Raw genomic sequence first — 16,643 nt, 5'->3', positions numbered from 1 at the left:
GGGAAGCAGCGGGGGCCACCAGGCCCATGGCAGGAGTGGCTGGCTCCTGGCCCTGTTGTTGAGCTGCATGGAACCCCTCCTCCTCTCAATGACACAGCTGAGGCGGAGTGAGAGTTCCCAGAAGAGGGCCTCCAAATCACTTGGCTGAAGATGAGGAATTTGAGCATCTCCTGAGAGGGAAGTGGGGACAGACAGACGAATAAAGGTGAAGGAGGAAAAAAGCCCAGAAATTCAGGGAGACAGCAATGTGACAAGAGACGCCCCATCTTTCAACAAAGGAGCTAAACTCATAACATGCTTTGGTGTGAATAGATTTTTTTTCCCCCCTCCCCTCTTAGAAGTCACTGAGAATGGCTGGACTTCATGCCTGGAGTATTACGGGATGAAACAGAAACAACATCTTGGAAACCAGTGTTTGATATCAGGAGCTGTGAGGCAAGGGAGGGTCTCAGTTAAGACCTGGTTTCACGGAGGACTTGACAAATAGAGGCATCCCATGATACTCGAACCTAGGGATTGGGTGCAAAGCAGGTGTCAGGCTTGGGAATCAGGCAGATCTGTGTTTGATCCCAGGTCTGCTATGTCATTTAATTTCCTTGAGCCTCAGTCTCTCAGCAAATGGAAATGACAGGTGTGCCTGTATCACACGCGCAGAGAGTGGCAGGCAAATAAAACTAAATTCGATGGATAACAAAAAGGCAGAACACGGGGCACATGAAATGAGCTCCTTCTTAGGTTCTAGATCCTCTCAAAGTGACCCCTTCCGAGTCCCAAGCATCCTCAGGCCATCTACCAAGCCTTCACCCTATCCCGTGTTTTAAAACCACAGCCCTGTGGGCAACTCAGAAGGGGCTGCTCCCATCCTAACTCCTCTGCCCCAGGGTCTCACCTTGGATGTTCTCGTGTGAAGTATGAGGGGTGTCTAAGCCTGTGTTTTCTGAGTGATGAAGAGTCTGAGCAAACGATTCCTTCAAAGGTGTTGCAAATCGTACTAACTGTTTGCCCTTTTTGTCATTCTGATTGCTGAAAATCTGGGAGTCTGTTACATCGCTGTCAGAAATGGAGGTGACCAGGATGGAGTTTGAGTTCACCGGTGTCTTTTCTGGAACAATCTGACTTGAAGATGGATGGCTTCGGACCCCAGAAGGGACATGCTCAACCTCGACAATGATTTCATTCACTTGACCACCAGAAAGCATCTCTCGTTCCCCCAAGCCTTAGGTCTCACCAAGGTGAGCATCCCAAGACCTCATAGAGCAGTCACACTGGCATCGTTGGGAACCGCCCAGAAAAGTGACAAGAATCACAGAGAGCTGCCCCATTCACAGGTTTTAATGCCAGGATGAGATGGACAAAACCAGTCCCCCACAAACCACAGTACAGCTCCCCACATCTACACCAGAGGGGGATCCCTGAGAAGAGCAGTTGTTTTCCTGTGCAGACGCTGTCCCAGTAGCTAGGTAAAAGGCCAGAAACAGAATTCTTTATTAAAGCAATAGGATTCTATAAACAGAAGGCAGAGATTCTTCTAAATGAGTCATAGTCAAAGGGCAAGGTCTTCTCTTTAACTGGTGCCTCTGGTCCAAGACTTACGCTTTAGTTTTGGTGTTATGTGCCTATATTAATCCAGATGGGCTTACAGTGAAACAGCTGCTCTCTCCTGACTGCCTGGGTGGCCCCACTGCTGTCTGTCTGCTTCCCACACCATTCTCTCTCTCACATCAGCAGATGCCTCCTTTCCTGTGTAGGCACTGCGCTCCGTTATGACTCTCCCAGCCTCCTTTGTGGCAAAGGGTGGCTCCGTTTGCAGCCTAGGATGGATCTGTGACCCCATTCTAGCCAGCAGGATTGTGGCTTCCGTTAACGCTCTTCAATGTGTGAAAGTTTGCCTGATTTAACCTTTGACATTTCACCATTTCACCTTCTTCCTGACCCGATACAGCCATTTGGAAAACAAGAGGGTAAAATGCTCACTAGCCAAGGGTGATGGGCAAAGATGCTTCAGAAGGAGCCTCAGGCATTGAGAGTTTCATGGGCAGAGGTGCGTTGAAAACTCTGGACTCGTTCCTGGCATACTTCTTGTCACAAGAGGAAAATAACTCCCTTTATTGCTAAACCACTGTCCTACGTCAGTGCTGCGCACCTGGACACAGTCCCTACCTGATCTGGAAATCACCTTGGCCGTGCTGTTTATTCAGTAGTTGGAGAAATTGAGGTGCAGAGGAATGAACTAAACTCCCTCCTAATCATACTCTCATTAAATGGCAGGACTGGACTAATAATAGAACTCTTTCCTTCTCCCCACACCAACGATAATTACTAGTATTGGGAATCTGCCTGCTAATGCAGAGGACATGGGTTCAATCCCTAGTCCAGGAAGATTCCACACACCGTGGAGCAACGAAGCCTGTGCACCAGAACTAGAGAGCTGTGCCCCCCGGCCGTAATTAGACAAAGCTTGCACACGGCAACAAAGACCCAGCACAGCTGGGAAAAAAGTTCCCTGTAAAAAACAATAAATGATAATATCAGTAACAATGCCTGCAGACCAATTACTTTAAATAGAATATATTGTTTAATTTTCACAATCACCCTATGAAGTAAGTACTGTAGTAAACCCCATTTTGTAACTAAGAAAACTGAGGCCCCAAAAGGTAATTTGCTTAAGGCCACAAAACCAGCAAGTAGAAGAGCTCAGGATCAAACCGAAGTCTGTCTGGTCCCAAAGCACAGTGCCTTAATTACATCACCCTGGTCCTTTCCTGTAACCAGATGCTGATGTATCATTCACCATGTCCTTCATTCATAAATGAATATTTGTGAGGACCTACTATGCGCCAGGCACTTCCTAGCTGCTAGCATGATCCACCAAAGTGACACTCTATCAGAAGACTGTCCATCAGTTAATTGTAAATGATTTGAGAATCAGAACTAGTAAAGCGAAATGGTAGAGAAAGCCAGGTTCATCTCTGGCTCCTCTATTTCTTTACTCCTCTCTGCCTTCTGGGAACTCCTCATCCACCTAGAGGCCCTAATCTTCATATTGGCCACAGATCATCTTCAGAGGTTCGAAAGCATTTCTTTTCCCCAGTAGTTAAAGCCATTCCCTGCTCTTGTGGAAGACAGACAGAGAGCATGATTGTTTATATCCCCATGGTTTTCTCTGCCAAGTGGCAACACCAACCTCTTGAAAGATACAGGCCTCTTTAAGAAGGCTCGTAAAGAGTGAAGCTACAGGGTCGGGTGTCAGAAGGTGAGAGATGGTTTCAAGTCACGGGGCCCCACAATATGTGTTGTTACACAGAGAATGTCTTCAATTTATTCCTTGGTATTCACAGGTTTGCCTCTAGCTTCCAGCATTCCCTGGCCTCTCTCCTCTGATGCTTTTTCATTTCCTTGGCCTCTGCCTCTGATCAGACCTTTCTCACAGCACACAACGATCCTTACAGAGCTTCCTAACTGATTTCACAGCCTTCTTCGAGCTGATTGCCCCTATCCTCCACTATCATAATAATTCTATGATTATTCAGAAAAATTTTGATCAAGGCAATGCCACCTCACCAATACATGTATTAGTCATGGGATGGACATGTGACTCAGCTTTCTTTCCTATGTAAAAATGATTTGTTCATGTGTAGGCATGTGTCCCAAATGGGGGTGGAGAAAGGTTCCTCAGTAATGACCGATAGGCCTAGAAAGAAGGGAAGGTTTCCCCTGAGATTGCTGAGCTGTGTGTGTGTGTCTGCTATCAAGTTCCCTGGCCTGCAGAGAAGGCCTGACTAGTTGAGATGAATGAGGTGAAGCCTAAAGAGAAGCTATCTGTGAAACAGATGGAGAAAAAGAGAGTCCAGGTGGCCCTGAGCTCCTGGCTTCAGACCCAGAGGCCCTGGTTCCTGTAACTCATCCAACAAATACCTCTGAGCACCTACTATGTGCCATGCCAGGCTCTGTACTAAAGTGCTGGAAGGTAATTTTACCTTCTGTTCTTTGTTTACCCACATCCTTTCCACAGCACAAGCCTTGGGCCTGGTGAGCTGGGTTTCTGTCACTTGCAACCAGAAGAGTCCTAGTGAAGACACCTTGATATCCAAAGGAGAAAAAAACTCTACATGTTTAGAATAAAACCTATTGTGATAAATTAAGGAAGTACTGCATCAGTTACTACACCAGAGACCAAGAGGCAGTGGCAATGTCTGCATTGCCTTGAATGAGCTCCTTCTGCAGGACGGATGCTTTTGGTCACTGTCCACTGAAGCCTTACCTTGGGGTGAAGTGAGCCAATTATGTCCAGACAAGGGTGGGTCTCCATAAGCTGGGCCAGGACCTTCATCACCCACATAAGCAGGATTCACTGGAATGAAGAGACAAGACAATTAATCCCACACTAGTTACTACTGAGCACACAGTGGTCAGCGGGACCTTGTTAGTGGGCAATAACTCAGAGTTTGAAAAATACTTGTCTGGAGGGATGAATAGATGGAGCTCAGAGGGGTTTGTGTGCTAAGTTGCTTCAGTTACGTCCCACTGTTTGTGACCCCATGGACTGTAGCCCACTAGGCTCCTCTGTCCATGGGATTTTCCAGGCAAAGATACTGGAATGGGTTGCCATTTCCTCCTCCAAGGAATCTTCCTGACCCAGCAATCAAACCCACGTCTCTTATGTCTCCAGCATTGGTAGGCAGGTTCTTTACCTCTAGCGCCACCTGAGAAGCTTCAGAAGGGTTTAGGACAGTGAAAATACTCTGTAGGATACCCTTAGATGGATACAAGTCATTATATATTTGTTGAAACCCATAGAATGTACCACCCAAGGTGAAACTTAATGTAAACTAAGGACTTTGGGTGATAATGATATGTCAATGTAGGTTCAGTTGTAACAAATGTCCCACTGTGGTGGGGGACCCTGATAATGAGCAAGGCCATGCACGTGTTCCCTGGAGTAGGAAATGGCAATCCATTCCAGTGTTCTTGCCTAGAGTGTTCCATGGACAGAGGAGGCTGGCGGGCTACAGTCCAAGGAGTCTCAGGGAGTCAGACACAACTGGGTGACAGCATGCACACATGCACGTGTGGGGCATAGGGTATTTGAGAAATCGGTCACCTTTTTCTCGATGTTACTGTGAACCTAAAACTTCTGTTAAAAAAAAGTCCTCCTTTTAAAAATTGTTGAGATGATTACAAAGCTTCCTTCTAGTTGTAGCCTTTTATGATGACACATGAATAAATTTGAAATTTGGCATGATTTTCTTAGGGACAGAGTCTACTTTCGACATCTATGTGACAGTGTCACATTTTGATATATTTTTATTCAACTTATGATAAACACTGAAGTCTAAACTCCACAACAGAAAAAAATGGAGCACATTTTGATGGAGACATACAAAATTATACAGCAGGAGGTTCTGGAACTTCTTGCCAAGGATCAGTTCCCAGCTTTGCTGCTTTATTAACTGTGTGCTCTCTGGCATATATTACTTAATAGTCCGAGTTTCTTAGTCTGTAAATCAGGGATAATAATAGGCCTTCACATAGGATTGTTGGGGAAATTGAAGCAGTTAATTTTTGTTGGGGAAACGGAATCAGTTAATACGTGAAACTGATGTAACTATGTATAAAAGTGCTTGAAACAAATCCCAGAACACCACAAACTCTTAATATATACTATTGTGGTAAATCAGTTGTTTTTCAGCAAACATTATACTTCTTCCACTTTGGACACCTCCACTGAGGTTGGACTTGGTCATGTGACTTGCCTCTACCAGTGGAACATAGCAGAAACGACAGTTTGCTAGTTCCAAACCAAGGACTCAGAGACACCATATGTTTCTGCTCGCCACTGTGTGTGCTTCCAGCTTATGGCATGGGATGAAAATGGCCCAGGTTAGTTCACTGGGTCAAGAAGGACACTATACCTAAACAGAATCTGTGAACTCAAATCAGACACAACCAAACCCAATGTGGTTCAGTCAAACTCCAAGCAAACCCACAGATGTGTGGGTGAGTAATAAATGATGCTTACTGTGCAACACTGGGTTTTAGAGTTGTTTGTTACTCAGCATTCCTCTGGCAACAGCTAACCGGTACATCCCTTATAGCTATTGCTTTTAATTCAGTTAGCATTGCTCAAGCACCTACTGTGTGCCAAGCATTAGGAAAATCACATGGAGCCTTGGAAGATACATGGATGAAATGGGTTCTCCTTAAAAGTGCATAGTCTAACAAGATGGTATAGCACTGGGCAAGAGAATGCTGGGGCTACAACCTTGGTCCTAAAAGGAGCCCAGAGAATGAAACCACACTTTATGTGGCCACTTTTTAAAAATAGCTTTTTAATTCCAGTGTTCTGTGGAGCTTGGTGGTCAGCAATCCGTATTTCCCTGCTTCTACCCAGCAGTAAAGTGGAGTCAGGGAGATTGTCTGATACAGGCTCTTTTGATTTAGTAGCTAGGTGACCTTGAGCACGTTTCTCTCTGAACCTCAGTTTTCCCCTCTGTAAACAGGGAGAACAGTAGTGTCTGCTGCAGAGGAAACAAGACTGTAAAAGTAAAGTGCTTAGAAGAGTCTGCAGAGCATGGGAAACACTCCAAACCGGTTATTAGCTCTGCTTCCATTAGAGTGGGGCAGTGTTTCTCAATCTTTTTTTTTTTCATTACCAGCCACCTAAGGAGTCTTTTAAGATATTTTCCTCATTGCCCTTCCTCACGACATTATTTGTTTACTGATTTTTGGCTGCACTGGGTCTTTGTTGCTGCTATAGTTGGCTTTCTACAGTTGTGGCAAGCAGGGGCTGCTCCAGTTGCGATCTGCAGGCTTCTCATTGCAGTGGCTTCTTCTGTGGCGGAGCATGGGCTGCAGGTGCCTGGGTTTCAGTACTGTGGCACCTGGGCTTAGTTGCCCAGTGGAATGTGGGATCTTCACGGACCAGGGATTGAACCTGTGTCTCTTTTACTGGCAGGTGGATTCTTAAACACTGGACCAACAGAGAAGTCCCCCCACGACATTTTAATACCATAGTTATACTGTATAATGGAGAAGGTAATGGCACCCCACTCCAGTACTCTTGCCTGGAGAATCCCATGGACGGAGGAGCCTGGTAGGCTGCAGTCCATGGGGTCGCTTAGAGTCGGACACAACTGAGCAACTTCACTTGCACTTTTCACTTTCATGCATTGGAGAAGGAAATGGCAACCCACTCCAGTGTTCTTGCCTGGAGAATCCCAGGGACGGGGGAGCCTGGTGGGCTGCTGTCTATGGGGACGCACAGAATCGGATACGACTGAAGCGACTTAGCAGCATACTGTATAACTATGTGTTTGTGTATCTTCTTTATACATAAAAAGAGGAAGTTTTTTTCTGGCCTTTTCAATAATTTTCACCCCTTGAGATACATATGCCCCACTGAGAATGACTGACATAACTGTTTGGAATAGCCCAACTGAATGTTTTCTCTGCAAATGTGTAACAGTCCGCATTTTTCCTGAGTGTGTGGCAACGCATCCCATCTCCTCCTCCCTGTCTTCTTCAGTCTCTTCCCTACCAGTCAGGGCTCAGCGGTCTTTCATCTGCACCAATCAGCACTTGGACCCCACGCTCTGTTCAAGGCTGAGCACTCCCTTCTCCAGCTCTGAATTCCTATAACATCGACGTGTGCCATGAGCTGGCTTTCTCTATCAGAAAAGTCCCCCTTTTTTTTTCTCAGAAGATGAGAACTGGTAGAATCTTCTTTACCTCCCAGAGCTAAACCTTTACACACAGCAGATTCTGAAAATGATATGATTTTTCACATATTATCCATCTGTTTGCTCATTTTCTTTAGTCTTCAAATGCTCTTGTCACCTCCTCACCTAGGCTTTAAGTACCATGAGGACAGAGCTGCTTCTAACTCTCTGTATCCCTAGCAGATTCCAAAAATATAAATGCTGACCATCTGAACACCTTTAGGAAGTGCTTAACTAAAGCTGGCCACTGGCAGCCACGCAAACTGAATCTAGTCTACCAATTGTTTTGTTTGCTCAGCACAGGGATTTTATTCATTTATTTTAAAAGTTATTTTGGAACATGTAAAAATCCAGATTTTGGGCTTCTCTAGAAAACTCTGAGGATCTGGCCACACTAAGACCATCTTTCTCACATAACCACCAAGGGCTTGAACTTGATCATCAGCCTCCACACACTCTTGCCCAGTGTGCTCAGATAAATGATGACACTGCTTCTCTTCTCTACACCCTCAGGGTTCAGCCCTTGTAAAGTGGATGTTTGAAGGAGGAGGGGTAAACAACTTCCCTCACTGATCTTTAATGACTGGTCCCAAGCCCATTGAATTTTATTTTCTTCCCAGGAAATGATCCTCTTCTTAACAAATGCTTACCGTAGCCATTGCCAGGAGCACCTGGATATGGATTTGCCATCTCCACAGATTTCATTTCAATGCTTTCAGGATAATCAACATCTTCTCTCCCAAAGTTGCCCAAGGGGCTGACACCCTCATGGTGAAATGGGGGCTGGACTGAAGATGTTCTGCTGAGCATTCTGCAATCCCAAAATGATGAATCAGTATTCATCTGGTAGTACAGTAAGGACAGTCATCCATCCATCCATTCACCCATCCATTCATTCCACTGAATGCCAACCATGCATGGGCAAGAGGGAGAGAACACAAAGACAAAGACATGGGTTGTTGGCCCTCAAGGAGCTCTCCATACAGTCTGGTCGAGCTTCTTAAACACAATCATAAGCAATTATAATACAAGTAGTAACTGGTGAATATAAGACAGGTCCAATGAGTTCACAGGAAAGAGAAAATTTGGGCTGAGAGTTTGAAGGGAAATCTACATGGAAAAGAAACATCTGCCCTGGGATTGGAAAGACAAATCCATACATAAAGAGTTAGGTGTAGGGCATCCAAAGATGACGAATAGCACAAGTAAACCTGTGAGACCAGAAAGGGCTGAATATATAAAAGGAATGCTATGAAGGTCAATTAACCTGGAGCAAAGATTCTCAATTTTATGTATATATCAACTCCCAGGCCTCACCCCAAACAACTAAATAGAAGCTTTGAAAGTTGGGCCCAGGTATTTGTATGATTTTTAAGGCCCCCCCAGGTAGTTAGGTAATTATAAGCATCAGCCAAGGAAAAGAACCACTGACCTACAGTATAGGGTGGAGGTAGGGAGAAGATGGGCTTTCCAGGTGGCTCAGTGGTAAAGAACTCGCCTACCAGTGCAGGAGATGTGGGTTCGATCCCTGGGTTGGGGAGATTCCCTGGACAAGAAATAGCAACCCACTCCAGTATTCTTGCCTGGGAAATCTTATGGACAGAGGAGCCTGGCAGGCTAGAGTCCATGGGGTCGCAAAAGAGTCAGACATGACTTAGCAACTAAACAACAATGACAGGGAGGGGATAGCAGAAGTGGGAGGAGGCCAGTCAGCCGGGGCTTGGCTGGCATCTTACATTAGCGCAGCACATCTTCATTCTTAAGGTACCATAAGTCAAGTGGTGGAGTCTTTCTCCCGAAGGTTATGGAGAACCAGGGAAGATAATAAACGAGGGAGTGACAGGTCAAAGGTATATTTTCAATGATGAACCAGGCACTGGGGGATAAGACCAAGAGGACATTTTGACCTAGTCCTTTTAACCCTCCTATTTAGGTTCTGAAGACATTTGATCCCACTACACACCCAAATGCCATATTTTTGTTCTTGTTTTTCAGTCACTAAGTCGTGTCTAACTGTTTGCAACCCTGTGGACGGCAGCATTCCAGGCTTTCCTATCCTTTATTATCTCCCAGAGTTTGCTCAGATTCATGTCCATTGAGACAGTGATGCCATCCAACCATCTCATCCTCTATCACCCCTTCTCCTCTTGTCCTCAATCTATCCCAGAGTAAGGGTCTTTTCCAATGACTCGGCTCTTCACGTCAGGTGGCCAAAGTATTGGAGCTTCAGCTTCAGCATCAGTTCTTCCAATGAATATTTAGGACTGATTTTCTTTAGGATTGACTGGTTAGATCTCCCTGCAGTCGAAGGGACTCTCAAGTCTTCTCCAATACCACAATTCAAAAGCATCAATTCTTTGGCGTTCATCCTTCTTTATGGCCCAACTCTCACATCCATACATGACTACTGGAAAAACCATAGCTTTGACTAGATGGACTTCTGTCAGCAAAGAAATGTCTCTGCTTTTTAATATTCTGTCTTGGTTTTTCATAGCTTTTCTTTCAAGGAGCTTTCTTTCTGTCACTATTTTCACTTTTTCCCCTTCTATTTGCCAGGAAGTGATGGGACCAGATGCAATGATCTTAGTTTTTTGAATGTTGATTATCTTTTTAAAGTAATTATTGAATTTGTTACAATATTGCTTTTGGGTTTTTTTTTTTAATGTTTTGGTTTTGGGGCCTCTTCATCACGAGGCTCATTAGTTCCTCTTCGCTTTCTGCCGTAAGGGTGGTGTCATCTGCATATCTGAGGCTGTTGATATTTCTCCTGGCAATCTTGATTCCAGCTTGTGCTTCATCCAGCCCAGCATTTCCCATGATGTGGTCTTCATATAAGTTAAATAAGCAGGGTGCCAATATACAGCCTTGATGTACTCCTTTCCTGATTTGGAACCAGTCCCTTGTTCCATGTCCAGTTCTAACTGTTGCTTCTTGACCTGCATACAGGTTTCTCAGGAGAAGGTAGTCTGGTATTCCCATCTCTTTAAGAATTTTCCACACTGTACTGTGAGCCACACAGTCAAAGGATTTAGCATAGTCAATGAAGCAGAAGTAGATTTTTTTCCTGAATTCCCTTGCTTTTTCTATGATTCAACGGATGTTGGCAATTTGATCTCTGGTTCTTCTGCCTTTTCTAAATCCAGCTTGTACATCTGGAAGCTCTCGGTTCACATACTGTTGAAGCCTATCCTGAAGGATTTATGCTGAATTCATAAATATTACTAGCATAAATAGTACATACAAAATAAAACTCACGTTGGTTAGAATTTCAAATACTAAATTTGTTACAGGTTAAAAATAGCCTGAAAAATAAATAAATAATCACATGCTGTTGGCAACATGAATATTGAGAAACTTAACACAGGAAACATTAGATTTGGTAGAACTGTCACCCAAGGTTAACACTGTTAATGACCCAAACTGTACCTAATAAAACTTGTCAATGACTAAAACTGATGGAAGATTAAAATCTTGACAAAATTTAGATCTACAGAATCTGAATCAGGAAAAATTAGACTTAAAGAAAACTCCTTAGAGGAATTCCTAACAATGGCAAAAACTATAATCAATACAACTTGATGAAAACAACAGCAATGGAGAAGATCAATGAGCCAAATCTGCTCTACACATGGAAAGTGGTCAATTCTGGCAATAATTTCGGCAAAATAAAGATGAAAGTGGAAAAAGTCAGAAGTCGCTCAATCACCTTGTATAAAAATAATTGAGTTAAATGGATTCCATGGTGTTAGATTTTTCAAAAGATTTTCTTGATTAAAGTGCATTCCTGCTGATATAGTTCTGGTTAAAAGGTTTGGGTTCATAATTATCACCTTAACCCTAATCTCATTGGCGAAGTAGCAGGGTCAAAACAGTGAGATCTAAATGTCTTGCAGGGACTAGGCAGGAAGAGATGAGAGACTGGGAAGGATGTTTTTCAAGCAAGAAGTGATGAAAGATTATCAGTTAAGAGCATGAAGCCTCAGGCTGAGAATCCAAGGCCCAGTGAGGTATACAGGTAGGGGTGAAGGTTTCACCATAAATCCAGGTCATGGAAATCATCATCATATGTGTCCTTATCCCAATTAAGTTAAACACTAATTGACTTAATGATCTAACCTTCATCTCCCATCCCCACTGGAGGGAGATTCCAGCACTTACTGCCTGGCCATTTCCGGATCCTCTGAAGAGCCATAATCATGAGCATTCTCAGCGCCTGGGTAATCAGGCTCTCCCCAAAAGTTTGGAAAGTTCCGATAGTCCTCAGCACCTGGATAGTCTGGTTCTCCAAAAAAGTGTGGATGGTTAGATTGACTCTCAGCACCTGGATAATCAGGCTCTCCCAGAGAGTCTATGTATGTCTTGACTCTGGGGCTAGCATGTTCTGGATTCCTTCTGGAGCCTGGATGGTTTGAATTGGCTCTGGGGCCAGAAGAGTTCAAGTTTTCCTGAGCTCCAGGGTAGTCTGGTTCTCCCATGGAGTCGAGATAATCTGGATTTATTCTGGAGCCTGTGTAGTTTCCACTGCCTTTGGAACCAGGAAAATCAGGATTTCGTTGAGACTGAGAGTAGTCTGGCTCTCCAGATGAGCCTGGCTGGTATGGATTCCTCTGAGATCCAATATACTCTGGTTCTGCCAAAAGTTTGGGATAGTCTGTCCCTGCAGAGTATGGATGGCTCCTGGTGCCAGTGTAGTCTGGATTACTCTGAGATCCAGGATAATCTGGTTCTGCTAGAGACCCAAGATAGTCTGGACTTGTTCTGGACTCTGCTGGGTATGGGCTGCTCCTGGTGCTGGGTTCATCTGAGTTGTTCAGAGGACCTGGAGTTTTCAAATACCCCTGAGTATGGTTTCGAAACCCGGAATAGTCAGGGTAATCTGGGTCTTCCTCATAAGCGCTATTCCTGTAGGCAGACATGTTTACTCTGGAGCATTAAAATGCATCTGCAGTTATTCAGCAATCTCTTTCTTTATCTGAAAAACAAAAGGAAGAAAATGTCAGATTTTTTCCCCTTTCTTCCCTGCAATAATTGATGGTTACCTTGCAGTATCTGTTCTTTTTCCCTTCCTAGTTAGGTACACAACTGTCCAAAAGAGAGACTATATCTCCCAGCCTCCTGTGCCTCTAGGTGCAGCCATGAGAGCGGGCAATGAGATGTGCGCAGAAGCGGTATGTATTACTTCTGGGCTGTGCTGTTAAAGAGAAGGGGTATTCCTCCCTTTCTCAGTCTTCCCACTTCTGTGGTCTGGAATGTGGAAATGATGGGGTGCCATCTGGGCCATCTGTGGATGGTGACTGCAGCTATGAAATCAAAAGACGCTTGCTCCTTGGAAGGAAAGCTATGACCAACCTAGACAGTGTATTAAAAAGCAGAGACATCACTTGGCTGACAAAGGTCCATCTAGTCAAAGCTATGTTTTTTTTTTTTCCAGTAGTCATGTATGGATGTGAAGCCTGAGTGCCAAAGAATTGATACTTTCAAATTGTGGTTCTGGAGAAGACCCTTGAGAGTCCCTTGGACTGTAAGGTGGTCAAGTCAGTCAGTCAATCCTAAAGGAAATCAACCCTGAATACTCATTGGAAAGACTGATGCTGAAACTGAAACTCCAATACAAGGAGGGGAGAAAATTTAAAGAAAGAATTAATAGGATTTGTGGGTTGACCTGATACGGGAAGGGTGAGAGCTAAGCAAAAGAAAAGTCAGAAATAAACTCCACAGTTTGAGCCAGCATGATTAGATAAATGGTGATGCTTTTGAAAGAAGCAAGTAGACCACTTTTAAAGTTCAGCCAATGTTTACAGATTTAACTCTATATAAAAATGAAAAGGGTTAGACTTTTTGTTGAGTAATCAGAGCTAAAGAATTAACCTTCTGCCACTGTCATCTACAACCTTTTCAGCAGAGCAGAAAGTTTTTCATTATTTGTGTCCCTGTCCAGCATCCAATTCTCTCTTTTGTAGTAACATTTTCCCTCTCAATTCATGTCAGCCAGGTGTAAATGTGTGACCCAATCAGAATTGTTTGCTTCTTGGCCACAGTGATTGAGTCAGAGCCAGTAAGACTCAATTCTGGGAGTTTTATCAGAAATGTTGAAAAAGAGAAGCTCTCTCTTTTGGTTGGACTTGGGACTTAGGAAGTTATAAGCCTGAAGCTGCCAGAGGTCACCAGGGAAGGAGGCCTGCCTGAGAGTAGTGCCAAGAGCAAAGAGAACAGAACAAAGAGATAAACAGAATGAAGGATCAAATGCTATGACATTGTTTAAGCACCTGAATCCAGCCATGCCTGAAGGCAGCCAGCCACTGGATGCTTGAGTCATTACATTCTCCTTTTGACTTACAATTGATGGGGTTGGGTTTTTGTCATACATAAATGAAAGAGAATTTCAACGAATTTTACAAACAGAAACATTCACACAAACTGAGTGCTAGAAAGGCTAAATGCTGGGCTTTATGGCAACTTATTTTTCATAACATGGAAAATGAACTCATTTACTTATGAAATTAATATATATTTAAGGTTTAGGATTTCCATGGCCTACTAAAACCTTAGCTATTACTATTACATCTAACAAACTAAATGTGCCTACTAAATCTAAGAAAATAAATCCTGGTACAATACCAGCCTAAGAGAAAAAAGTATGTCCACCAAAAGGCGATGAGAGTGCTCATAGATGCTTTTCGTACATAAGAGCCAGAAATTGCAAACAAGCTAACAGTAGAATAAGTAAATAAATTGTGGCGTATTCATACAACGAAACACTCTAGAGCAGTAACAAAGACTGAACTTCTGTGACAGGCAATGACATGGATTCATCTCACAGAGGCCATGATGATTGAAATTCAGATACAGAAGACTACAGACTGCATAATGTTTATACCAAGTTCAAGAACAGGCAAACTAAATAATGGAGCTAGAAGTCAGAATAGCGATTACCTTGGGGAAGGGAGGAGATGTGAAACAATATGAGTGAGCAAGCCTCTGGGATTCTAGAAATGTTCTCCTCTTGATCTGGGTGGTGGCTACATGGTGGCATGTGTGTGCACATCAAGGACACGTAAGAACTGTGTGGGTGCGTGCATGCTCGGTTGCTCAGTTGTGTTCAACTCTTTGCAACCTCATGGACTATAGTAAGAACTGTGTACCTCTCTATAAATATACAACCTGTTACTCTTAAAAAGAAAAAGGAAATGAGAAAGATCTAAACCAGAAACCATAATGTGAAACCTTCTATTCCCCCTTCTATTTCCTTCTAATTATACTAGTTGAAAATAAATGAATGGCTCTAGCTCACAAACATTACCAGTTTTCTCACATATGCATCACAGAACATCTGAGTGGTGAAAGCAAAAACTAGCTGACAGCAGGACACATTATCTGAATTGAATCATCTGTTGATGTCAGTTCGGTTCAGTTGCTCAGTCGTGTCCGACTCTCTGTGACCCCATGAACTGCAACAAGCCCGGCCTCCCTGCCCATCAGCAACGCCCAGAGCTTGCTCAAACTCATGTCCATCGGGTCAGTGATTCCATCCAAACAACTCATCCTCTGTCATCCCCTTCTCCTCCTGTCTTCAGTCTTTCCCATCATCAGGGTCTTTTCAAATGAGTCGGTTCTTCGCATCAGGTGGCCAAAGTACTGGAGTTTCAGCTTCAGCATCAGTCCTTCCGATGAATATTCAGGACGGATTTCTTTAGGATGGACTGGTTGGATCTCCTTGCAGTCCAGGGGACTCTCAAGAGTCTTCTCCAACACCACAGTTCAAAAGCATCAATTCTTTGGTGCCTAGTTTTCTTTATGGTCCAACTCTCACATCCATACATGACTACAGGAAAAACCATAGCCTTGACTAGACGGACCTTTGTTGGCAAAGTAACGTCTCTGTTTTTTAATATGCTGTCTAGGTTGGTCATAACTTTCCTCCCAAGGAGTAAGCGTCTTTTAATTTCATGGCTGCAGTCACCATCTGCAGTGATTTGGAGCCCAAGAAAATAAAGTCTCTCGCTGTTTCCATTGTTTCCCCACCTATTTGCCATGAAGTGATGGGACTGGATGCCATGATCTTAGTTTTCTGAATTGAGTTTTAAGCCAACATTTTCACTTTCCTCTTTCACTTTCATCAAGAAATTCTTCAGTTCTTCTTCACTTTCTGCCATAAGGGTGGTGTTATCTACATATCTGAGGTTATTGATATTTCTTCTGGCAATCTTGATTCCAGCTTTTGCTTCATTCAGCCCAGCATTTCTCATGATGTACTCTTCATATAAGTTAAATAAGCAGGGTGACAACATACAGCCTTGTTGTACTCCTTTCCCAATTTAGAACCCGTCCATTGTTCCATGTCCAGTTCTAACAGTGGCTTCTTGACTTGCATATAGATTTCTCAGGAAGCAGGTCAGGTGGTCTGGTATTCCCATCTCTTGAAGAATTTTCCAGTTTGTTGTAATCCATGAAGTCAAAGGCCTTGACATAGTCAATAAAGCAGAAGTAGATGTTTTGCTGGAACTCTCTTGCTTTTTCAATTATCCAGTGGAGGCTGGTAATTTTATCTCTGGTTCTTCTGCCTTTTCTAAATTCAGCTTTAGAAATGTCTGGAAGATCTCAGTTTACATACTGTTGAAGCCTCTCTTGAAGGATTTTGAGCATTACTTTGCTAGCGTGTAAGATGAGTGCAATTGTGTGGTAGTTTGAGCATTCTTTGGCATTGCCTTTCTTTGGGACTGGAGTGAAAACTGACCTTTTCCAGTCCTGTGGCCACTGCTGAGTTTCCAAATTTGCTGGCATATTGAGTGCAGCACTTTCACAGCATCACCCTTTAGGATTTGAAATAGCTCAACTGGAATTCCATCACCTCCACTAGCTTTGTTCATAGTGATGCTTCCTAAGGCCCACTTGACTTCACATTCCAGGATGTCTGGCTCTAAGTGA

General features: G+C 43.6%; 1 protein-coding gene across 1 annotated transcript in view; it reads right to left on the bottom strand.

Moving 5' to 3' along the window:
- TMC5 (transmembrane channel like 5) overlaps nt 1–16,643 on the bottom strand; it is a 65,072-nt gene that overhangs the window by 43,360 nt on the left and 5,069 nt on the right. Inside the window, exons 2-4 of the mRNA XM_040257094.1 lie at nt 11,877–12,690; nt 8,369–8,529; nt 4,262–4,351 (exon numbers count right to left, since the gene is read on the bottom strand). Coding sequence (XP_040113028.1) covers nt 4,262–4,351; nt 8,369–8,529; nt 11,877–12,634 — 1,009 coding nt within the window. The 5' untranslated portion in view covers nt 12,635–12,690. The remainder of the gene's footprint in view (nt 1–4,261; nt 4,352–8,368; nt 8,530–11,876; nt 12,691–16,643) is intronic.

Source organism: Oryx dammah, unplaced genomic scaffold (genome assembly GCF_014754425.2).
Source record: "Oryx dammah isolate SB20612 unplaced genomic scaffold, SCBI_Odam_1.1 HiC_scaffold_2, whole genome shotgun sequence".
NCBI lineage: Eukaryota > Metazoa > Chordata > Mammalia > Artiodactyla > Bovidae > Oryx > Oryx dammah.
Note: the sequence above shows the minus strand (reverse complement) of the source record. Positions and strands in the feature narration are given on the sequence as shown.